Raw genomic sequence first — 26,812 nt, forward strand, 5'->3', positions numbered from 1 at the left:
ATCCTCTGTCTGTTCAGTAAGTCGGGCCTCTCTTTGCTAAATCTATTTCATCTCTGTGTTTGTGATTTCATCTTAACTCACAGTCAATATATGTGGGGGGCTGCCTTTTCCTTTGGGGAATTTCTCTGAGGCAAGGTAGGCTTTATTTTTCTTTCTTAGGGCTAGCTAGTTCTGAGGCTGTGACGAGTTGCATAGGGAGCGTTAGGAGCAATCCACGGCTATTTATAGTGTGTGTGATAGGATTAGGGATTGCGGTCAGCAGAATTTCCACTTCCCAGAGCTTGTCCTGTATTTTTGTAGCTATCAGGTCTTTCCGGGTGCTCTTAATCATCAGGTCCATTATTGTCCTAACCACCAGGTCATAACAGAAGACAGAGCGGCGCCCGGCGGGTGGAACGTGGACAGGTGAATATTACATACTTACCTGCTCCCGGCGTCCCGCTTCCTCTGCCTGTCACACGGTCTTCGGTGCCGCAGCTTCTTCCTCTATCAGCGGTCACCGGCACCGCTGATTAGAGAAATGAATATGCGGCTCCACCCCTATGGGAGGTGGAGCCACATATTCATTTCTCTAATCAGCGGTCCCACGTGCCCGCTGAAGAGGGGAAGAGCTGCAGCACCGAAGACCGTGTGACAGGCAGAGGGAGTGTCAGGACCGCCGGGACTAGGTAAGTTTGCCTCAGCGCCCTCTCCCCCTCACCCGCCGACCCTGCCACCCACCGTGACTCGAGTATAAGGCTATATTCACACTAGCGTTTTCTGCAATCCGTCACAATGCGTCGTTTTGCAGAAAAATGCATCCTGCAAAAGTGCTTGCAGGATGCGTTTTTTCCCCATAGACTTGCATTGACGACGCATTTGCGACGGATTGCCACACGTCGCATCCGTCGAGCATTTGCGGACCGTCGGGAGAAAAAAACGCTACATGTAACGTTTTTTTCTCCTGACGGACCGCTTTTTCCGACCGCGCATGCGCGGCTGGAACTCCGCCCCCACCTCCCCGCACCTTACAATGGGGCAGCGGATGCGCCGGAAAAATGCATCCGCTGCACCCATTGTGCAATGCGCTAAACACTAGCGTCGGAATCTCTCCCCGACGCATTGCGACGGGGAGATTCCGACGCTAGTGTGAAAGAAGCCTAAGCCGAGAGGGGCAATTTCAGCCCAAAATTTTGGGCTGAAAATCTCGGCTTACACTCGAGTATATACGGTACTTAATATTTTTCCCTTTTACTGTTTTGCAAAAAACTGTACTAAATATTATTGTTATAAAAGCCATTTTTTTCTTTCTCCGTTTTGCAAAACCCCAGTCATAACTAATAATACATAATTTTTATTTACATAGCGCCAACATATTCCGCTGCACTTTACAATTAAGAGGGGACATGTACAGACAATAAATTCAATACAAGTTAAGACTTAAGGTACCTTCACACTGAACGATATCGCTAGTGATCCGTGACGTTGCAGCGTCCTGGCTAGCGATATCGTTCAGTTTGACAGGCAGCAGCGATCAGGATCCTGCTGTTCCATCGTTGGTCGGAGCAGAAAGTCCAGAAGTTTATTTCGTCGCTGGACTCCCGCAGACATCGCTGAATCGGCATGTGTGACACCGATTCAGCGATGTCTTCACTGGTAACCAGGGTAAACATCGGGTTACTAAGCGCAGGGCCGCGCTTAGTAACCCGATGTTTACTCTGGTTACCAGCGTAAACGTAAAAAAAAAAAAACACTACATACTTGTCTGTTCCCCGGCGCTGTGCTTCTCTGCACTGGCTGTGAGCGCCGGCTGGCCGTAAAGCACAGTGGTGACGTCACCGCTCTGCTTTACGGCTGGCCGTCGCTGACAGTTCAGGAAAGCACAGCGCCGGGGGACAGACACCGGAATGTAAGTATGTAGTGTTTTTTTTTTTTACATTTACGCTGGTAACCAGAGTAAACATCGGGTTACTAAGTGCGGCCCTGCACTTAGTAACCCGATGTTTACCCTGGTTACCAGGGGACCGGCATCGTTGGTCGCTGGAGAGCTGTCTGTGTGACAGCTCTCCAGCGACCAAACAGCGACGCTGCAGCGATCGGGATCGTTGTCTAGATCGCTGCAGCGTCGCTAAATGTGACGGTACCTTAAACAGTGACATTAGGAGTGAGGTCCCTGCTCTCAAGCTTACAATCTACAAGGAGATAGGGGGGACCCAATAGGTGAAAAATGCTTGTTATTTCAGGTCTGGCAATTATAATAAATAGGGATTTTCATATAAAGCTGCATGATCCAGTCATCAGTCCGTGTGTTTAAGTGCAATAGTCAAGTATCAAGTGCAGTTATCGTGTGCATGGAGGGTGTGGAGACAGATGAATAGTAGGGTGCAGAACTAACTATTACACTGGGGAACAATTTGAAAAAAATTTTCTGTTGAGTTAGGTTTTTGAGCTGATTTATACTAAAATTGGCATGCTGATTCCAAAAATGTAGTCAGTTTTTTCTAGCACGTCAAGTTTTTCCTCCACAACTTACCTACCAGAGAAGCACAATTGCACTGATATCTGTAATAAGACTTGTTATCTGATTAAAATTTGACTCATATAGAGCTACGTGGCAACTTGTAAGAGTAGTCACAACTGAGACAGTGTGGTGAGAGGTGTGTGCAGCTCCCAATACGTCATAATTATCAATATCTTTACACAAAAAAATTATCATAGTAGGAATAAATAGGATTTGTGATAGCTTTTCTCTTTACAATGGGCGCTTAGTTGTAATTTATATATCTTTTATGATTTTTTTCTTTGTTAGTTTTCAAAGCTTGTAACTTTCCATCTCAGTGTTTTATTTACATATGTACATATTTCCTTTGTTTCAGATCATGTCTGCTCCTTCTTCCTCTCGTCGTAAATGCCCATTTGGACTATTTAAAAAAAACAAACACTTTTTAGGTACAGTAGTTTACGTATTTTTGAGAAGACAAAAATCCTATAGTTCAAAAACTTGACATAGCGGCGGCCATTTTCCTGAAGCAGAGTTCGAATCTCGGCTTCAGGAAAATGGCCGCCGTGATGTCCATCTGCGCACGCGCGGCATCCCGCGGCCATTTTTCTGAAGCCCCGGGAAGCAGGAGACTCCATCTGTGCACGCACGGCCTCAGGAAGATGGCCGCACCCACCGAGAAACCGCTGAATAGCGGCGAGCGCGCTCTTTTTCTACAGCTGCACAGTGCATTCGGCACTTGCGCATGCGAGAAGCACTACGCCACCAACGGGAACATAAGCAAGATGTGGGGGAAGAAACATCGCTGTGACCACGCCCATCTGACCTGACCAGCCTGATTGACAGGCGAAAAAAGGCCACTTTTGTAAGGTATTTCGGCAGCATAGGTAGGGAATCAGGGGACAAAAAATACCCTATTGTAAAGCACAGCTCAGGCCCTATTTAACGGTATTTTTATCTCCTACTGAAAAAACGGGGTGACAGGTTCCCTTTAATCTCAAAACGCAGACAGTCAATGAGGTTCTCAAGGCGTGTGTGGTTCTACACAACTACATCATGGTTAAAGAACGACCCAACGTTGAACCTGTTTCTAACCCATTGCCAGATTACCATCATCACCCTCTCAGGACAGTTGAAGTTGCCCAACATAGGGATACATTTGCGTCCTACTTTGTTTCTGAGAGTGGACGTCTGTCTTGGCAAGATGACATGGTTTAGTGTTCTTGTAATGTTGTGTAATGTCATGTGCCTGTAATTATTAAAATCTACTTTAATGTTTGCTGACAATAAAACACCTCTAGTTAAACACCTGTTCCAAGTGCCATATTAGAATATTTTTTTTTTTTTTATTTGATCACCGGTTCACAACTAGTTTTTATAAAAATCTACTCGCCGTATTATGCAGATTGCATGAGACAGGGATTGGATTATAACCAAATTGGGTTATGTAACCCATACTTTACACTACACCTCTTCTCTCTGAGGTCAGTGCTATGGTAAGTGACGTTGGAGCTAATCTATCATCTCTTCAGTCTGCTTTTCTATATTTCTATTTATTAATGCAGACAAGAGATGATGGAGCTAATCCACCTCATATCTTTACTCACACGCCCGTGTCTCAGAACTAGTGCACTCAGGATGCAGAAAACACAGCATCCTGAGTGCACAAGTGCTGACACCTGAGCAGGTGAGCATTGTTGACCCCTGACCTTTTTTGCTGTATTAATATATATTTTTGGAGGATTTTCAGTCCTCTTTGTGTTTTTGCCACCTCATAGCTCCATGACAGACACAAGAAGCAAAGCTGTGTAAAGCAAATAGAGAAAAGGGGTAGTAGATTGTGTGTCATGGAGCTACGAGGTGGCAAAAACAGAGTATTTGTACACGGCGACATGTGTGTTGACGGCGCATGGTGTGTGTTGCCGGCGACGAAAGAGACAAAGATCAAGCAGGGATTGGCACAAAAAAAAACAGAAATTTATTTAAAAAATAAATTAATTAACTTTTATGAACCAATGAGGGGGAAATGTTATGGTCCTGGGGGGTGTGGAGCTGGGAGGATTGGCTATGGGTGGACGATAAAGGGGTTCCAGGGGAAGGGCTAACTAAACTTGTGAGGTCTGGGAGGTCAAGGATGGAAGTAGACACATTAGGAGAGGAAGCATGGGACTGGAGAGACACATTGGAAGGTAGAGAAAAACTGGACAACACACATTGGGAGGTGAGGGTGGAGGTAGTACGACACTTCTGCTGCCACGAGGCCTTTTGGCTTTCTGTCCCGTTTTATGCGGCAGCTTTTCTTTTTCGTGTCTCCTTGGGAGGGTGGGAGTGGTGGGGTCAACAGGTCGTTCACAATGTGGACCCGGCCTGGTGGTGGCGGTGGACAGCCGTGCAGGATCTTCAGGCGGCCTAGTGGTGGTGGGTAGCCGTGCAGGATCTTTATGCAGCCTACTGCTGGTGGCGGTGGTCAGCCGTGCAGGATCAGGATTCGGCATGGTGGTGGAGTGGCTTTCAGCAGCACCCGGCATGGTGGTGGCGGTGTAGTGGTATGCGGCAGGACTGGGCATGGTGGTGGCCGTACAGTGGTATGCAGCAGAACTCGGTATTGATGTTAAGTGTGTAATTTGTGGCCTAGGTGGAAATACCACCTGTGGCTAGTGGAAGTACCGAGTCTGCTGCATAGCCTGAAATTAAGCAGCATTGCAGGCCTGTATCACGTTGAGCTGCAGTTCAGGCGTAAGGTGTTTCAAAATGCCCTGCTCTATCTTATTAAAAAAAATGGTGTGCTGGTTTCTGGAGGTCGGCTTCCAGATGGTTATGGCGTTGGTTGACATCCTGGAAAAGTGTGTTATTATGGGTCAGACCACTTTCCCATCTATCTCCCGGCGCCTTCAAGCTATTCTGGAAGACCGAGCTCATGTGAATAAAATTGGGCATGAGTGACCTGTCCGAGGCCTTCTGCCAATGGCGGGAAGAGCCCCCCAAAAAAGAGGCAGAGCACTGGGACAGGGGAACACCTGAAGGAACAGCTGCCTGTTCTCTAGCCTGTGACGCCAGCCCACTCGCTGCTTCACTGGTGGATGGCTGAGACTTGTCCATGGTTGTTCGATGAGGGAACGCTCCAGAGGATGATCCGGGTTCGAGGGTGCTGCTCCATTGTAAAAGCGCCAACTCCTGTGGAATAGAAACATTTCATTTTAGGGAATCCAACACAATGGAATCCAACACAAAAATACTTACGTTCTCTGAGCAAGGACAGGCCTCAGGAAATCCAGCAGCCGGTGGTATTTGTATTTCCCTATCCTTGCTGCAGCACCACTGCGATCTCCTGTCTCAGGTCCTTGTTGAAGCGATCCTTCATCGAACGCCAACGAGTTTTGACTTTGTTCACTGTGAATAGGGGAAAAAAAATAGTTAAACAGTGCACTTTAGGCCGGGATCACACAACTATGTGTGATGAGAGAAACTCACAGGAGTTTATTGGATCACACACGGTTGTGTGATCCCGGCCTTAAGGTTCACTGCTGCATCAGAACACATTGCAACACTTACAAAAAGCCTTTCTGACACATTGTGTGGCATTGTCCCAGTTATCCATCATCGCTTGGGCCACCTCATTCCACTGCCGCTGAATCACCACAGCGTCCTGGTGCTGCTGCTCCCGGGTGTCCCACAACGCAACTCGCACCTGCAACAAGGTGATGAGGAGGTTGTTGTCTATGAATTCCTTCTCCCGTTGTGGAACCTAGAAATAAAACAAAGACATTAATGTTGGAAAGATAAAACACTTAACACAAAATCAGTCAGAAAGAAAATAAAAACAGTCAAGAGTACCAAAAACAGTCAAGAATAAATAAAAACAGTCAAGAATACTTGCACGCTGTCTTGTCCCTGGAACTTGGGCCTGAGCCTGCTGATCCTGCTCATCTGCACTGGAATGGTTCTGTAAAAAGAAAAAAAATATATTTTGCCTCATGTGTAATAGTGACAGTGAATACTTACCAATCAGTAGCAAATGTACTCACTTCAGTCTCCTGTCCACTCTGTGAGGTCTAATCTTCACTGGAGGACATGATGAGGACTGCTGCAAGAGAGACAGAAATGATTACAGACCTCAGGGAGAAAAACAGACAGGCAGACATATAGCTTGTATACTTACATTATAGTCAGAGTCTTCCAATGCTTCCAAAAAAGATGCTGCAATCCTAGTAGAGTCTTGAGAGTAATGGAATTCCTTTGCCGACACCTTCTTTTACAAGCTTTGTTTGGGGGGTGGCTTAAAACAATTTCCAAGACATGTTTACTCATAAAAACGCATGTGTACGCAAACACAATCGTACGTATGTCCTTGCGTACGAATGCGTTCCCACAGACTGTAATGTGTTTATTTGACACACTCCTTCCGTAAGCGTCCGCATGCGTAGGCGGCGGAAATTTGCCGCCACAGAAAAATGCAACATGGTGTGTTAGCCGCGCATGGCGAAAATACACATGCGTAAGCAAACACGGGCGAACACATGCAAATGCATGCACCTGCATCTACAATGTTAAAGATATGAAATCAAGACGCATGCGGATGTATGAATCCGAAACGCTGTGGACACAACCGCAACTGTGAAACCAGCCTTAGAGGCACTTAATGAATTAGGCCAATGTTATCCCTGGTGTGCGCCTTACCAGAAGTGTACATTGCTGGAAAAGTTATGTCACTAAAGTGGTGTAATGTTTGAATAATTTGGTGATTGGGCTGCCACACTCCACCCCATCCACGTTCTTCATACTTTGATGTATCTGGCCAAGACTGGGAGAAAAAGGCAAAAAGCACAACATTTTTGAACAACTTAGAAAATTTTGTGACTTTTCAAAGTGTACTATGGCTCCGGTAAAAACACTGATGAATTGGGGGCTTAAGTGTATTTGTTGATTCAGAGCACAAAACACATTGAAATTTATTTGGCAACTTTCAGTTTAGCTCCGCAATCTTACACTGTAAACACTGGGGTATCACTGCAATCGAGTATGTGATTATCACAGTAGACAGGTTAAGACCTGGGTCTCAGTTAGAATCAGTTGTTGTAGCATTTGTTTACGGTAACGCTGCAAAGAAGACTATTCAATTTGGGGTTTTATAAAATGGTTTCTTAGAAGCTGCACCTAAGATGTGCACTACACACGCCGATTGGTATGTAAAACCTTAGCCTAATGATTGGCCACAGGCCAGTGCTGTGTGTTTGCCTCCAAAGTTAAAATTTGCAAGTCAGCCCATGGTCCCTTTCAAAATCCACTGCCCACAGGGCTCAATCTGCTATAGTGGTTATGGAGCGAGCCAGGCTGCAAACAACTAAGCCATCGAAGAAAGCAGAAATGGAGTTGGATGCACTGCAGAGAAGTCAGAGAGGGAGCAGCGCTGAAGGTGGGGAGAGCTGCAGGGAAGACTGGGGACAGCCATGAAGTGTTTGAGAGTGGGCTATGATAGAGTGAGGCTGTGAATGAGGGCAAATGTGAGGAGTCATGTTAGAGTGGACCATACAGATTTTTTTCATGAAAAAACTCTATAGTGGCAGATTCAAGAAAACTGTCACAGTACTGTTGCAGGATTTCTAGGGGAAAAGGGACTCCTTCTCTATCCCTCATGCTATCCCCCGGAAGATGAAGACACCGGGTCACATGCCTTGCTATGCTTCTGACTCACCCATATCTGTTCCCTCCCCCACTCAGGATGGTGTGAGGCCGAAGTGTATAGGATAACAAACACTAACCAGATAAACAAGGGAAGATGGATAGGGATAAATAAAAACTGTAATCACACAAAATACACCAACCAAGCAACAGAGTGGAATGCAAGGGAGGCTAAGGTAGGTGAAATAAAATAGAAGGGAATGAGGATGAATACGCAAACAAACTCCACACAGAAATCTCCATAACGACTCTCCAAACACTCAACAACTCTTCCAACTCCAAACCAGTCAGAATGAACTATCACTGGCAATTCCCAAATGCCAGTGGCAAGCGTATATACCAGAGGGGACTGTCCAACACAGAAGAGTTGAGGCAATCCATGATAGAGAGCTCCAGGAGATCAACTAAACTGACAAAACCTATTAATACCCAGGCACAGAGAACCTGCACTGTTTAGCATGAAGGTGAAGCAGTTCTAACCAGTGCAACAGTTCGAGTAATCAGACACCGGTATCTTCTGGCCCATCTCTGTCACGGGATCCCATTGGATGGACCAGAAATCAGCTGCTCACTAAATCCATTGGTGTGAGTTTGGGATGTGTTCAGTGCACTTAATCATGGTAAATGTAAACTGGATGATCTGGAGGGAAAGCTGGAAGGAAATCTGGAACATAAGCAATAAACTGCATGGATGTCTGCAGTGAGGTGAGGGAGCGCTCAATGTGAAAAATAATAACGGGGGTCATTAGACTCACTGTAGGGACAGAAAAAAATATTCATATGCCTAGAATATCCCTTTAACTTTCACGACCTTGGGATTTTCCATTTTAGTGGGGGTTTGTTTTCTCCCCTTTTTCCTAGAGCAATACATTTTTTATTTTTTCGTCAATATGGCAGTGTGAGGGCTTTTTTTGTGGGACGAGTTGTACTTTTAAACAAAACTGTTGATTTTAACATATAGTGTATTGGAAAACGGGGAAAAAATTCAAGTGCAGTGAAATTGCAAAAAAGTGCTGTTCCACAAATTTATTTTTTTTACCATATTCACTAAATGCTAAAAGAGACCTGCCATTATGATTCACCAGGCTATTACGAGTTTGCAGATACGGAACATGTATTTCTTCTTTTTTATTTAACGGGAACCTGTCACCCCCAAAATCGAGCTAAGCCCACCAACATCAGGGGCTTATCTACAGCATTCTGGCATGCTGTAGATAAGCCCCCGATGTATCCTAAAAGATGATAAAAAGAGGTTAGATTATACTCACCTGGGCGGGCGGTCCAATCCGATGGGCGTCACGGTCCGGTTCAGGGACTCCCATCTTCATAGGATGACTTCCTCTTCTGGTCTTCACGCTGCGGCTCCGGCGCAGGTGTACTTTGTCTGCCCTGTTGAGGGCAGAGCAAAGTACTGCAGTGCGCAGGCACCGGGAAAGGTCAGAGAGGCCCGGCGCCTGCGCACTGCATTACTTTGCTCTGCCCTCAACAGGGCAGACAAAGAACGCCTGCGCCAGAGCTGCAGCGTGAAGACCAGAAGAGGACGTCATCTGCTGAAGATAGGAGGCGCCGGACCGGACCGCGACGCCCATCAGACAGGACCAGCAGCAGGAACGCCCCTGGGTGAGTATAATATAACCTCTTTTTCTCATCTTTTAGGATACATCGAGGGCTTATCTACAGCATTCCAGAATGCTGTAGATAAGCCCCTGATGCCAGTGGGCTTACCTCACCTTCGATTTTCGGTGTGACAGGTTCCCTTTAAGAGGTGAAAAAAATAAATTCAAAGTTTGTAAAAAAAAAAATAAAAAATGGCGCCATTTTCAGAGACCTGTAGCATCTCCATTTTTCGGGATCTGGGGATGAGTGAGGGTTTATTTTTTGCACACAAAGCGGATGTTTTTACTGATACCATTTTGGGTTATGATGTTTTGAAGGCCTGTTAATGTATGTTATTGCAGTATTGCAGCGACCAAAAAATGAAATTCTGGCATTTTGATTTTTTTTCACGTTACTCTATTTACTGATCGGATTAATTCTTTTTATATTTTGATAGCTTGGGCGTTTCTGAACGCGGCGATACCAAATAAGTGTTTTTTTTTGCTGTTTTACTTTGAATAGGGCAATTCTTTAAAACATTTTTTTAACAGTTTACATGCTTCAATGCTTAGCAGAATTAAAGCTGCAATCTTATAATCACTTGTGCTACACATAGCAGTAGTAGAAATGATTATCTGCTATGATTGCCGACCAACAGGAAGCAGGCATATCAGATAGGCAATGAAGACAATGGGGGACGTCTATCATGGCAACCCATCGGTGCCATTCGATCATGTGACAGAGGTGCCAATGGGTGAAGTAACAGACAACTTACGGCAGGAGCATGTTAAGTGCCGCTGTCAAAGGTTGACAGCGGAATTTAACTTATAAAAGGGAATCTATCACCCCCTGGGACGTATTTGACCATATATGTGGGAACTGCATTAATCCCTGAAAAGCTCAGAAGGGAAGTGGCACCATATTACAATGCAGATTTTGCTGTACTTGTTTGAGGATGCCATGTTACATTGTCAGAGCCCCTGAGGTGAAAGAACAGCAGAACCCCCCATAAGTGACCCCATTTTACCATCTAAACCTCTCAATGAATTAATCTAGGGGTGCAGTAATGATATTGACACCACGGGTGTGTCACAAACTTTTATACTATTGGGCACTGTAGAAAAAATAATTTATATTTTTACCACTTGTGTGGTAACTTGTGTTAGCCTCAAGTTATACATTTTCACACTGGGAAATAGGTAAAAATGTCAACAGAATTTGTCCCACAATTTCAGCTGAATGTAGAAATATCCCATATGTGGCTGTACTGTACTGCTTAGCTATACGGAGTGACTCGGGAGGGACAGTGCGCTAATTGCCTCCTAGAGCACAGATTTTCCCAAACTAGTTTGCGGATTCCATATAAAGAGCCCATAAGTGCTAGAAAAGCAGAATTCCCCCTCAAGTGACCCCATTTTGGAAATTATAACCCTTTAGGAATTTATCTACAGATGTAGTGATGATTTTTACTCCATGGGTGTTTTCCAGACACAAGCAGCAATGGATGTTGCTGAGTGAAAATTGCAAACTTCCATTGTAGTGACCAGTACACTATGCTCAACTCATGCTTCTGGAAACATGCAACTGTAAATTAAGTGGGCTCTCATCACTACAGAAATGCTAAACATGCGGGCGCTAAATGTGGTTTAGGCACACTGGGGTTCAGAAGGGAGGGGGGCATTTGGATTTGGGAGCGGAGAATTTGCTGAATTTCTTTTGGGGGGCAAGGAGTCATTTCGCTTTCCAGAGACTTTGTACTACCAGTAATGAGGAAGCCCCCTACATTTCCATTAACAGTTGACAGACCTGATGGGGACTTGCCTTTTTTGTGGGTTAAGTTGAAGCTTTTATTGGGAACATTTTACATAACGTTTGGGATCATATATCTGCTGCTCTACGCTGACCACTTGGGTTTTCCATCTAAATAATAGGCGGAGCCCCTGAAATGACAGAACAGAAAGCCCCCATATGTGAACTCATTTTCCAAACTACACTCCCCAATGAATTCATATAGTGGTGCATTGATTATATTGACACCACATGTGTCTCACACAATTTTATACCACTGAGCGGTTAAGAAAGAATAAATTACATTTTTACCACTAAAATGTTGTTTCAGCCACAAGCTTTTAATTTTTTTAAGGGCTGTGATGCAGTGACCCCTGTTACAGGTAGGGAGCGCTTTATGGTATTCCAGGAATGCGCATTGATGTGTACTGAGGCCATAGGAATCATGGCAGTCGCAGGCATAACTATGGTGATGAGACAAAATCTGGCATTATAGTGAATGGCCAATATGTGTGTATGTGTGCAGAGGAAGATACTCTGTGCTGTCAGCCTGAAGTAAGGATGTTCTGAAACCTGTAGTCCCACAAATAAATGTGTTGTTTGTATAATTGTGAAGGGAGGCTGACAGGGAAAGTTATGAGAGCTGGGCGGGTCAAACTAGCCACACACACACTCCCACCTAGGGGAGTGGTTACAAGTATATGTGACCAGGGAGTGGGCCACATGTCTCTTGAGTATGGACCTGAATGGTTCTGTGCTGGAAGGTCCTGGAAGCCTATGTGTTGGGAGTGTTAACTTCCTGAATAGCACGTGGTGGGGCTTTGGGACCTGGTGGCCTGTGTTTTGGATTGTCCCAACTGGGGACCAACGTCCTGAACAGCACACTGTAGAGGCCTTGGTGTTGGACGGTCCCAGTCTGGGATAGACATCCTGAAGAGCACCTGGTGAGGCAGTGGTCCTGAGTGGCTTCTGTGTTGGGAGGTCCTGTGTGTGTGGGGACCGGATCCCTGAAGAGCACAAGGTGAGGTCAAGGACCTGCAGAGCCGGTGACGGCTGCTGTGTGGGGAAGCTACCATCCTTCGGTGGGTCTGGAACCGACTGGTATATGTCTGTCAGGCAAGTTGGTGAACCCCGTAAGGCAGTTTCCACAGGAGAGAGGACTGACAAAGAGTCAGAAGGTGCTCAAATAAAGTACTGTGTGGAAACCCACGCCAACTGGTCAAAAGAGGACCAGCATGTTTAGTTGCCGCAAACTAATGATGAGAAGCCTTATGTAAAGACTGTTTGCCTTTGGTTCACCTTTCTATGGTTAGTGATACCAGAATAAACCAAATAGACTGTTTAAGTGCAAAAACAGTGCCCATGTGCATTTATGCCTTTGCCAAGCGAGTATTCGCTGGTGAGTGCCATCTCACAGGGCTAAAACAATTTTTTTTTTCCAACAAACTGAGGTAAATTTTTTCCTACATGTAATAGGAAAGTATTTTTCAGGCACAGTGCAAAGCTCAGAAGGGAAGGAATACCATATCATAGTGCAAATTATACTGTTATGGTTTGTGGGTGCCATGACCCACTGGGAGAGCCCCTGAGTTGCCAGAACAGCAGAACCCTCTATAAGCGACCCCATTTTACAAACTACACCTCTTAATGCATTCATCTAGGATTGCAGTGATCATAATGACACCATGGTTGTGCCCCAGAATTTTATACCATTGAGCAGTGAAGAAAAATTACGGTAACTACATTTTTACCACCAAAATTTTTTTAAAAATTTACATTTCCACACAAGAAGTGGGTAAAAATATCACCATAATTTGTCCCAAAATTTCTACTGAATGTAGCAATATCCCATATGTGGTTGTACAGTACTGCTTTGCAATATGGAGAGATTCGGGAGTGATGGAGCGCTATTTGCCTCCTGGAGCGCAGCGTTTCCTAGAATAACTTGCGGATTCCATATACAGAGGCCTAACTGCTAGAAGATCAGAATCCTCATGTGACCCCATTTTTTAAAGTATACTCCTTTGGGAATTTATCTGCAGTTGGCTTTATATATTTTTTATGCCATTCCTTGTGTAGTATAAGTGAATAGGTGACTTTATTCTTTGGGCCTGTTCTGCCCATCTTATTGTGCAGAAAGTTAATTATCTTGTAATTCAAGTTGTGGCCACTGGAGGTCATCAGTTGCCTACTTTTCATGTTGTTTACCAACCTTTCACTCAGAACAGCAATGTCTTCTGGGTAAGTTCCGCCCTCATTCTTTTTGTGGAAGACAAGCTTCAGTAGCCATTTTCCTCTGGTCTGAAGAGAGGCACACGTGCTCCTGTCTCGCTTACTTTCTTACCCCTGTCCTAACGGATCTCGGTACGTTTATAAAGGTTTAATGCATCTTATGTTTGTGTTAGTATTTAAGCCTTATGCAGCTCCTATAGTCAAATATAGTTAGGCAGATTGTGCTTTGCAGCTTGCAGTTAGGTTAATGTGTACTCTGCATTTAGATAGATGCATCTTTGTATAGAATAGGGCAGTGCTGCAGAATTACTGTGTAATGCACTCTGTATAATTTCTGCTGTAATGTCCCAGTTATTTATGTGATTGCACCCTGTATGTGCATATACTGAAATGCTGTTATTCTTTACAGTTTTTAACCAGTCATCCACTATGATCAGTCATCCACTATGATCAGTCATCCACTATGATTATTCACTGAACATCCACCTTGTACATCAACATCATTCACTATTCGATCATCTACTATGAATACTGTCCACCATTGTTGTTCAACGTTATAGTTTTGGTTATCATCACCCTAATAAATAAGACTTAAGCATCAACACAGTCTGTTTACTGGGATGTGGATGAAGGTTTAGCCGTATGTTGGAATCCACACAGCATCCTACGTGGAGGAAGACAGATCAGTGAAAAATGAGACCGCCAGTCGCAGGCGGTGATTGTAAAGTAAGAACAGATTAGCTGCCTTTAGTGAAACTGATAGCCGGTCGCAGGCTGTAGTTGATCAGACTGTACGGAACCGCTAACACCCACACTGCTCCGCATTCGGGTATCACAACAGCCGCCATACAGCCGCAGAACTATACTGCAGCCCGCCAAGAAGAGCTACATCATTCCTGCCACGCGGAAGCTCACCGCACACAGACTCAGTTTCCCGCCAAAACACTCAGCAGTACGCAGCTAACCGCACAATGTCTCGAAACAGCACATCCTCACTCAAGACGAGGTCACGCGCAAGCTCTAGCAGGTCATCATTAGCAGAGCTGGCTGCTGTCGCTCGTGCTGAAGCTGAAGCAGCCAAAGCGAGGTCTTCCTTCGCCGAGAAAGAAATACATCTAAAGCTGAGACAAACAGAGCAAGAAGCAGAAGGTGCGCGCCTGCAAGTGTCTCTAGAAAGACTTATGGTAGACAAAGAGGCAGCAGCTGCAATAGCTAAGGCAGAGTACTTGGAAGCCATGAAGGATCCTGATTATGAGGGACGCAGCAACGTTCTTGGAACAGATCTAGAGCAGCAAGATCCAGCTCAGCGCGTCGCAGAGTACGTTCATCGACACTCCAGCATGGACAACACCCTAGATAGACTACAACGATCAGCCTACGCCGATTATCATCGATCCAACCCCGAACTTCGCTACTACAAACAAGAGGACGTCCAACACAGAAGAGTCGACCACAGCTACCGTTCCACTGAGAAGAAGGTACAGCTCCCACCTCACCTTAAAGAGACATCTTCTTCACCAGAAAGGTACTATGCAGACTGTCCGAAGCCAAGAGCGTCTCACAGGTATGGTGATGCACCACACACTAGACATGGCTATAACATACCGGCTCGTACCAACACTGATCAAGCCACCATAGACTTGGCAAAGTTCTTTGCCCGCCGAGAACTGGTAACAAAAGGACTTGTAAAGTTCACTGACAAAGCCGAAAACTACAGGTCGTGGCGAGCTTCGTTCCAGAACGCCATTCAGGGACTGGGCCTTTCTAGTAGTGAGGAGTTAGATCTCCTGGTAAAGTGGCTTGGAACTGAATCGGTCGAGCATGCTAAAAGACTAAGAGACATTAACATAGAATACCCACACATAGGTTTACGTAAAGTGTGGGAAAGACTTGACGAATGCTATGGGTCCGTAGAAGTAATAGAGAATGCTTTATTCAAAAAAATTGATGATTTCCCTAAGATAGGGCCCAAGGGTTATCAAAGACTTAGAGAATTGAGTGATTTATTGATAGAGTTACAGGTCGCCCAGAAGGAAGGTCACTTGGCTGGATTGGCATTCTTAGACACTGCTAGGGGTGTCAGTCCAATAGTACAGAAACTTCCTTACAATCTTCAAAAAAGGTGGATTATACATGGTTCACGGTATAAACAAATTCATAACGTACTATTCCCTCCTTTTACTGTATTTGTTGAGTTTGTCACCCAGCAAGCCAAGATCAGAAATGACCCTAGTTTTGATTTCACTCTGTCAAGTTCCACTACCCCTGGTGTCAAACCCAGTAAGACACCCGTGGCAGTCCATAAAACTGATATTGATTCCACAGGTCCTCCACACAAGATAACTAAGCCCCCTACGGTAGAGAGCAAACCTCAGGATGTCAGTAAGCAGTGCCCTCTACACAGGAAACCACAGCCTCTACTAAAGTGCAGAGCCTTCAGGGAGAAGACTTTAGAGGATCGCAAAGGTTTCCTCAAGGAAAACAACATCTGCTTCAAATGCTGTGCTACAACCTCTCACTTCGCCAGGAACTGTGGAGCTAGCGTGAAATGTGCAGAATGCAGCAGCACGGATCACAATACAGCCTTGCATCCTGGACCACCTCCAGGAGTGTTGTCACAAGCAGAGGAGCATGATGAGAAACAGAAGAACACCGACGAAGACACCCCTGCGGTCACCTCTCAATGTACGGAGATCTGTAAGGGACTCAAGGGAGGAAGATCCTGCTCAAAAATCTGCCTTGTCCGAGTCTATCCAACAGGCCACAGAGACAAAGCGCTCAAGATATATGCAATCCTAGATGACCAAAGTAATAGGTCTTTAGCCAGGTCCATCTTCTTTGACAACTTCAACATTGTAGGCCCCGGTTCTCCCTACTCCCTTAGGACATGTTCAGGTACCGTCGAGACGGCGGGGAGGAAAGCAACCGGATACAAAGTGGAGTCCATGGATGGCCAGACCTGTCTGTCACTACCGACCATCCTGGAGTGCAACCAGATTCCTGACAACAGGTCTGAGATACCTTCACCAGAGGTGGCAACGTATCACCCCCATCTGAAGCGTATAGCCCACCTGATACCTGAGTTGGAACCAGAAGCGCCAATAGCTTTACTTCTGGGAAGAGATATACTACGAGTCCACAAGACTAGAGAATATATCAACGGCTCACGGAATGCTCCATACGTGCAGAGGCAAGACCTTGGATGGGTCATTGTAGGAGATGTCTGTCTGGGAGGAGCACACAAGCCGGTCTCAGTCAACAGTATGCTTACCAGCACACTAGAAAATGGACGTCCATCTCTCTTCCAGCCGTGTCACAATAGTCTGCTGGTAAATGAACTACCGAGCAGCACTCCACTACCTTGCCCTTTCTCAGTTCCAATCAACGAAGACCACGCCTGAGAAGGTGAACAAGACCACATAGGATGTACAGTCTTCCACAGGACGAAGGAAGACAACAAGGTAGCGATGTCTATAGAAGACAAGATATTCCTGGACATCATGGACGAACAAATAGTCAAGGATACGTCGAATAGTTGGGTCGCACCTCTACCATTTCGACCTCAGAGGAGACGCCTACCCAACAACAAGGAATTGGTCTACAGCAGATTCATCTCCCTAGGACACAAGCTTCAGAAGTCACCTGAGACGAAGGAACATTTCTTTACCTTCATGGGAAAGATATTCCAGAACAACCACGCAGAGATTGCACCTGCACTTCGACACGGAGAGGAGTGTTGGTACCTGCCCATCTTCGGAGTGTACCATCCTAAGAAGCCAGGTCAAATTAGAGTGGTATTCGACTCAAGTGCCAAATGCGAAGACGTGTCATTGAATGATGTCTTACTGTCGGGCCCAGACCTCAACAACAGACTTCTGGAAGTATTACTCTGTTTCCGTAGAGATTCAGTGGCATTTATGGCTGACATACAACAGATGTTCCACTGTTTTCTCGTCAAAGAGGAACACAGAAACTACCTGAGGTTCTTCTGGTACCGTGACAACGACCCGGACGAAGACATCGCAGAGTACCGGATGCGGGTACACATCTTTGGGAACAGTCCTTCCCCAGCGGTCGCAATCTACGGCCTCTGACATTCTGCCAAAAAGGGTGAAGAAGAGTATGGCTCGGACGTCAGGTCCTTTGTGGAAAAGGATTTTTACGTAGATGACTTGTACATCAACATCATTCACTATTCGATCATCTACTATGAATACTGTCCACCATTGTTGTTCAACGTTATAGTTTTGGTTATCATCACCCTAATAAATAAGACTTAAGCATCAACACAGTCTGTTTACTGGGATGTGGATGAAGGTTTAGCCGTATGTTGGAATCCACACAGCATCCTACGTGGAGGAAGACAGAACAGGGTCAGTGTGATTACAGTGATACCAGATTTATATCAGGTTTTTAGGTTTGCCTGTTGTCACACACTAAAAGACATTTTTATTGCAAAACAGTTTTTGCATCAGGGGGAGGGGTTTTACCTCGTTCCGCTTGTGGTAAAATTGATAAGGCAGCTTTATTCTTTGGGTCAGTAAGTTTACAGCAAAAACCCATTTATATTTTTTTCTATGCTTTGATACTTTTACACAAAAACTATTTTATAGAAAAAATAATTATTTTTGCATCGCTATATTCTGACTGCTATAACGTTTTTATTTTTCTACTGAAGGAGCTGTATGATGGCTTGTTTTTTTGCAGGACAAGATGACATTTTCAGCTGTACCATTTTTATTTATATTAGTCTTTTCTATCACTTTTTATTCCACTTTTGTTCGGCGGTATGATGATAAAGCATTGTTTTTAGCCTTCTTTCTGTTTTTCTATTATGTAGACTAAAGGGGTTAACTAGTGGGACAGTTTCATAGGTCGGGTAATTCCAGACGTGGCAATACCAAATATGTGTACTTGTATTGTTTTTTTTTCATAAATATTTAGATTTTTAAAAATATTTTTACTATTTTTTAAAACATCTTTTTACTTATTTTACTTTGTCCCATTATGCGACTATCATTTTTTGCAGGCAGACCACTTGTATAGAATGGGGAAGCAGCAGAATCCCTACTGCTATGCAAACTGTCAGTGCTGCACTGACAGAGAAAGTTGCTAATCGGGTCACCATGGCAACGATCGGGACCCTGCGCGACGTCAGCATTTAGGGGGTTAATGTGCCGGGAGCCAGGTGTCAACTATCAGAATCAACTAATACCCGGCGGTGATCGCACACTCACAGCCCATGTGTGTGCAAAATCATCGGGACGTATTCATACATCCCAGGTCAATAACAACCAGGTCACAGGGACATATAGATATGTCTCCAGTGGGAAAGGGATTCATACTGCAGAATATGAGGAATGAAGAATACTGTATTTTTTGGACTATAAGACGCACTGTACCATAAGACGCACCTAGGTTTTAGAGAAGGAAATTATGGGGGGGGGGGGGAGGGGGGAACTGAAGCAAAAAATGTGGTCAATTCTGTACTTAAGATCACCTATCCTGGTAAATACGGTCCCCTTATCCCTATCCTGGTATGCATGACCCTCATCCCCATCCTGGTATGCATGGCCCAATCCTTATACTGGTATGCATGGCCCAATCCTTATTCTGGTATGCATGGCCCAATCCTTATTCTGGTATGCATGGCCCAATCCCTATTCTGGTATAGAAAAAATTAAAGTCCGGCTCAACAAAACTGGATTTTCCTTTTCTTTTTCTGAAAAAACGCAAAAAATGTAGTACAACTACCAATGGTTAGAATGATCCCACCAAACAATGAATATGATACAGCATAGGTGGAAATTAAAACATAACTTTAATTGTGAGCTTAAAAGATATCACAAACAAAGTGTCACCCTAAGTGAAGTAAATTACAGGGGGTAAAGTTTCAATCATGTAAGACCAAGACAATACAGAAACAAAAACCCCTTTAGGATAAAAAGAATTTTCTTGCAGTGGCTATAGCGAAATCAATATGGACCAGGGAATGGTATCCAGAGAGTTACTGCACATGCAAATCACTCATGCAGGTTGCAGTAATAATTCTTATACCCTTGGTTGCATAGATAAATAACAGTTATCACATAAATATCCCAAACAATGAAATGATGCAAAATATGCAACTTGTGAGAATAAATCATAAAGAGGAACGATCTCACCAATTCCGATGATCAAGTATAGGAGACATGGATATTCCTGGGTTTAGGGATGATGGAACAATGTGTGGGGACGACAATACCCTGTCAATCCCTATGGGGCTAGCAGTAATCTATCCCCAAGACTACAGCCCTTACAAGGGCAGTCCACATCTACCCCTGTATTAAGCATGCCATTCACTCTCCCTTATGGATTGTCCCAGACAAACGCATTGACTGGGTCATGTCGAGAAATGAAAATATTCATTTCTTTTAAGTATCGGCACATGCGACCGCCGGCCGCAGCAGGAAGCCGCTGGCTGACAATGCGCGAAGAGGAATGGATACTCACCGCGATCTCTGATGTACATCCCCTGAGTATTCCGGCAGCTGTGCTCTGTTTGTGAGCAGCACATGATGTCCCTGCCATGCGCTGCTTACAAGCATTAAGCAGCTGCTGGCACCGGAGCAGGACGCTGTGACTGCGAGGGAGCAGAGGAAAGTATGAGTAAAGGTTTGTTTTTTTAATCTTTTCTGACGGGGCCATGGATACCAGGACTGGGATGGGACCAATCATACCAGCAAGTGGATGTGGCCAATCACACCAGCAAGGGGATGGGGCCAATCAATCATACCAGGATGCCAGGGAGAAATGAATATTCATTGCACTCTACGCCCATATGCGTGGAATGCAGCGCATATTTATTTCTCTTTAGCAGCGGGCACAGGAGTTAGATGGAACCACCGGCTCCTGCCTCTGTGACCCGCTGCTCCTCCGATACCGCTCCCCCACCTCCCCATCACAGCCAGAGCCAATATATCCGGACAATAAGACGCTCCCTCCATTTTCCTCCACATTTTGGGAGGAAAAAAGTGCATCTTATAGTCCGAAAAATACGGTAAGCAGAATACAGGCATTTTTTGTGAAACGTTCAATACATTACAAAATGATTACATTAATCCATGTGGAAATAGGTCAGATGCATAATATACCGTATATACTCGAGTACAAGCCAAGATTTTCAGCCCATTTTTTTAGGCTGAAAGTGCCCCTTTCGGCTTATACGCGAGTCATTGTCCCCGGGGGTCGGCGGGGGGCGGTATGTCAAATCATACTCACCTGCTCCCGACGCATCTCTGCACATCCCTGCTTCTCCGGCGCCCGCATCTCTTCCTGTACTCAGCGATCACATGGTACCGCTCATTAAAATAATGAATATGGACGCGACTCCACTCCCATACGGGTGGAGCCGCATATTCATTACTTTAATAAGCGGTACCAGTGAAAGCTGCCGGTCAGGGACGACGGAGAAGCAGGGACCATGCTGGGAGGGTGAGAATAACGGGGGAGGGTGAGCATTGCGATATTCACCTGTCCCCGTTCCACCGCCAGGCTCCGTCTTCTGCGTCCTCTGGCTGTGACTGTACAGGTCAGAGGGCGCAATGACGTAGTTAGTGCGCGCCGCCCTCTGCCTGAACAGTCAGAGAGCCAGAAGACAGAGCGGCACGCAGCAGTGGAACGGGGACAGGTGAATATCGCAAGTGCCGGGGGCCTGAGCAACGAGAGATGAATATGTCATTTTTTTTCTCTTCATCGCAATAGCATATGGGGCATAATCTATGGAGCATCTTATGGGGCCACCAACCTTTATGCAGGATTGTATGGGGCATAATCTATGGAGCATGTTATGGGGCCATCAACCTTTATGCAGGATTGTATGGGGCATAATCTATGGAGCATCTTATAGGGCCATCAACCTTTATGCAGGATTGAATGGGGAATAATCTATGGAGCATCTTATGGGGCTATCAACCTATATGCAGGATTGTATGGGGCTTTCACAAACTGCCGGCAGAGCCTCCCACACCACAGAGCACCGCCAAATCTGCTGGAGGGGAGTGTGATCATCGCCCTGCAGAGTCAGACCGCAGCAGAATCGCCCGACTCCTGCTGAGGCCACACTACTTATAACTATATTCCGACTATAAGACGCACCCCCATTTTCCCCAAAAAAATTTGGGGGAAAAAGTGAGTCTTATAGTCCAAAAAACATGGTAACTTATAATGAAAAAGCAAAATCTTGTGGTAATCAAGTGATTTTAAGATTTTACCTCAGAGTACGCAACAGTGATGTGTTCATAAATTCCTTGATGATGATGTATAGCATCTTCCAAATCTTGCAGCTCTGAAGGAAGATCAACTTTTCCACAAGCTTTACACCATAAATCAACATTGCTCATGTACTATTGAAAAAAAAAAGTAATTACAAAGTCATATTTGCACAAATATCAGTTATTAGACTAAAGCCAGTGCAATTTTATTGCTGTCTTAAAGGGTCACTGTTGTTGATAAACTTTTCCCTACAATATATAATTATTCTACTGTTACTGGCATTAGGGGTCTCCATTCTTAGAAACTTGCCGTCTACTCCCTGATCTATATATAGTTCCAGACAAGCAGGATGGATTAAAGGAAGTGGAGGGTTGTCCTTTTTGAACTTGCTGCTACTTCTGGCTCTTAGGCCATGTTTGAACGTTCAATGTTTGGTCAGCATTTTCCATCAGTATTTGTAAGACAAAAGCAAGAGTGGGTGAAAAATGCAGAAGTGGTGATGTGTTTCTATTATACTTTTTCTCTGATTGCTCCACTGCTGGTTTTGGTTTACAGATAGATATTGATGGAAAATACTGACCAAATACTGAACGTGTACCTTAGAATGATATAGGACCTCCATGCTAGAAACAGCCACAGCACAATGCACAGTGGTAAAGCTGCTGAATTTTAGGCTGTGTGCCCACGTTCAGGATTTTTAGCGTTTTTCTGTCGTTTTTCCACTGCAAAAGTGCTAAAAAAAGCTGGAAGCTGTGTTGTCTGTATACTCTCCTAATATATGACTTATGCCATCTCCCCTGGCCAGGAGCTGTGATATGTGCCATCATTGAACTTTAGCATCTCTGCATGGTGAGACACAGCCCTTACACTGTACACAGCAGGGGCATATTTATAAGATTTCAGCACATGAACATATTTTAACATATTCAATTGTGGAACTCATTCTTAATCTAAGATCTATTGATTAAAATGTACTTTGTTCATTGGACCACTCCTTTAAGGATTTAATAATTAACTATTGCCCTACTAACTGCCCTATAATTTTGTACAAAATATGCCATAAATTGAAAATGCTTAGGGTATAAGTACACAACGTTTTACTAGGGGAACAAACATGCCAAGTTTTTTGAGAGGAAAAACATGAGTAAGCACTAGCATTTTTTCTTGAAGCGAAATTTCTTGCATTTTTGCCCATCTGTCGATTGCCATTTCATATGTTTATTCTTTGATCATTTTACAGGTGCTTTTCAGGCAGTTGTTAGAGTCGACCCACCTGAAAACAAGGTTTTCTGGAGCAGATCAGCTCTAAAAACAAAAAAAGGTAGACGTTTTGATTAAAAAAAAATGCTTGAAACGCTTTCTATAGTAAAACAAGTTTGCTATTTATATGTTCAGTTATAAAGAACCATCCAATCAGAAGGCTTAGAAAAAAGAAACACTGAAGTGGTTTCCACTTAAAAGGAAAAAAAACCTCAATGCCTCAAAAAAAAAAAAATCTTTTTGTGGACATGTAACTAACAACAAGCCAATGACACTTCTGTGAAATCAACCTGTCCAGTTAAGCAGCAACACCAATTGTGAATCAATTTCTCCCGCTGTTGTGCAAATGGAGCAGACATGATGATAGAAATGATAGGCAATTGGCAAGACAACCACTATAAAGAAGTGGTTTTACAGGGTGTGACCAAAGACAATTTCTCTGTTCTTATCCTTTTTGGCTGTTATGGTCACTTTTGCCATTGCTCTCACTCCTAGAGGTACTGTACAGTAGCATGAGGCAGTGTCCACAGAAGTTGCTCAGGTAGTGCAGCTCATCCAGAATAGCACATCAATTTGAGCTGTGGCAAGAAGAGTACCTTTGTCTGTAAGCACAGTCTCCAGAGCATGGAGCAGATACCAGAAGACATGCCAGTACACCAGGAGACGTGGTGAGGTCCGTAGAAGGGCAACCTCCTCCTTTGTCCTAGAAGGAACATTGCCAGAGCCCTGCAAAAATGACCTCCAGCAGGCCACCAACATCCATGTGTTTGCTCAAACTGTCCGAATCAGACACTGTGAAGGTGGTATGAGGGCCAGATATCCACAAGTGGGTTTGGTGCTTACAGACCAACACCATGCAGGGTGATTGGCATTTGCCAGAGAACACCAAGATTGCCAGATTCGACATTGGTGCTCTGTGCTCTTCTCGAATGAGAGCAGGTTCTCACTGAGCACAAGTGACAGACGTGACCGAATCTAAAGCCGCCATGGAGAATGTTCTGCTGCCTGCAACATCCTCCAGCATGACCGGTTTGGCAGTGAGTCAGTAAGTGTACGGAGGCATTTCTTTGGAGGGATGTAAAGCCCTCTAGGTGCTAGCCATAGGTACTCTGACTACCATTAGGTACTGGAATGAGATCATCAGACCCATTGTGAGACCATATGCAGGAGTAGTGGGCTATGGGTTCCATCTGATGCATGAGAATGCTAGGCCTCATGAGGCTGAAGTGTGTCAGCGGTTCCTGCATGATGAAGGAATTGATGCTATAGACTGGCCTGCTGGTTCCCCAGTGCTGAATTCAATTGAGCACATCTTGGACATCAAGTCTGGTTCCACCTACTAACGCCAAGTTGCACCACAGACTGTCCAGGAGTTGACTGATACTTTTATCCAGTTCTGGGAGGAGATCCCTCAGGTGAACATCCGCCACCTCGTCAGGAGAATGCGCAGGCATTGTAAGGAGGTCATACAGGCAAGTGGAGACCGCACACACTACTGAGCATAATTTCCATGTATTGAGGCATTTCCACTGAAGTTGGATCAGCCTGTTGATTTTCCACTTTGCATTGAAGTATCATTCCAAATCCAGACCTCTATGGAATATTGTGATTTGCATTGATCATTTTTAGGTTTTCTTGTTCTCAACTAGTGATGAGCGAATGTGCTCGGATAAGGTGTTATCCAAGCATGCTCATGTTCTAATCGAGTATTTTGGCGTGCTCGAAAAATATGCTCGAGTTGCCTGGCTGCATGTCTCATGCCTGTCCGACAGCCACGAGACATAAAAGGATAGCCCATTTTTGACACCAATAAGTTCATGAAACATGTTAAAAAGAAGAAGGGGGGAGCTATATGTGTGACTATTTTACACACCTATATTGTTCTACTAATAAGATAATCTTGAAAGATAAAGTTGAGAAGGGAGTTACAGAGCTGCTCACCCAAAAAGGTTGTGATTGTCACAATTCCAGTAATTGATCAAGAATATTACAGCTACTGCTGTCCTGTCAGCAAATGAGGGCAACCCTCTTTTGTATATCGAATAGTAGAGAAATGAGACGGATGTATCAAAATACAACGTGCTGCAGTAAAGTAGAAGCAGTTCCAGGATGAAATAAAAATTGAGGGTTGTTTTTTTTTTTTACACCTTTAATGCTTGCACCAATCTCTTTTTCAAAAACAAACTACCGTATATACTAGAGTATAAGCCAAGATTTTCAGCCCATTTTTTTTAGGCTAAAAGTGCCCCTCTCGGCTTATACTCATGTCATTGTCCCAGGGGGTCGGCGGGGGAGCGTCAGCTGTCACATCATACTCACCTGCTCCGGACACGGTCTCTACACTTCCCTGCTTCTCCGATGGTCTCCGGTGTCCGCAGCTCTTCCTGTGTTCAGCGGTAACGTGGTACTGTTCATTAAAGTAATGAATATGGACGTGAATCCACTCCCATAGGCGTGGTGCGCATATTCATTACTTTAATGAGCGGTACCATGTGATCGTTGAACACAGGAACAAGCTGTCGATGGGCGCCGAAGACCATCGGAGAAGTAGGGAGACCATGCCAGGAGGGGGTGAGTATGACGGGGGAGGGTGAGCCATGCGATATTCACCTCTCCCCGTTCCACTGCCGGGCTCTGTATTCTGGGTCCTCTGGCTGTGACGTTCAGGTCAGAGGGCGCGATGACGTGGTTAGTGCGCACCCTCTGCCTGAACAGTCACTGCAGAGACCCGGAAGACAGAGCGGCGTGCAGTGGTGGAATGGGGACAGGTGAATGTCGCAAGTGCCGGGGGCCTGAGACAGCGGCAACACTGGCACCCGGCTCCCAATGATGAGAGGTGAGTATGTCATTTTTTTGTTTTAATCGCAGCAGCAGCATATTAGTCTATGGAGCATCTTATGGGGCCATCAACCTTTGTGCAGCATTATATGGGGCACAATATTTTATGGAGCATCTTATGGGGCCATCAACCTTTTGCAACCTTTTATGCAGCATTATATGGGACATATTTTAATATGGAGAATCTTATGGGGCCCATCATGAACTTTGTGGAGCATTATAAGGGGATTCTGATTCAATATGGATATTCAAAAACATTTAAGCTACTGATGTCTGAATTAATTTTACTTTTATTGGTATCTATTTTTATTTTTGAAATCTACCAGTAGCTTCTGCATTTCCCACCCTAGGCTTATACTCAAGTCAATAAGTTTTCCAAGTTTTTTGTGGCAAAATTAGGGGTCTCGGCTTATACTCGGGTCGGCTTATACTCGAGTATATACGGTAAGTTCTATGTAGTTTGTTTTTTTAAAAAGGGCTTTGTGCAAGCATGAAACACGTAAACATAAAACCCACAAAATTACTATGGCGTTTCACAATAGACCATGTTGATGTAGAGTGTAAGTCGTTCCATGATGGAACAGTAATTTTAGTTTTTTTCTCCTTTCTCCACCAATAGAATGGCATTTTGGGCTGCTGTTCCAATATTGACACTAAGTTGCAACAGAGTGGTGTGGTTGTGAATTC

At 44.7% G+C, this 26,812-nt stretch overlaps 1 protein-coding gene across 1 annotated transcript in view; it reads right to left on the reverse strand.

Annotated features, from left to right (window-relative positions):
• The window catches only part of TRIO (trio Rho guanine nucleotide exchange factor), a 2,940,676-nt gene that overhangs the window by 2,235,589 nt on the left and 678,275 nt on the right, over positions 1-26,812 (reverse strand). The window contains 1 exon segment of the mRNA XM_069730426.1: positions 22,027-22,158. Coding sequence (XP_069586527.1) covers positions 22,027-22,158 — 132 coding nt within the window.

Source organism: Ranitomeya imitator, chromosome 6 (assembly GCF_032444005.1).
Source record: "Ranitomeya imitator isolate aRanImi1 chromosome 6, aRanImi1.pri, whole genome shotgun sequence".
Taxonomy (NCBI): Eukaryota; Metazoa; Chordata; class Amphibia; order Anura; family Dendrobatidae; genus Ranitomeya; species Ranitomeya imitator.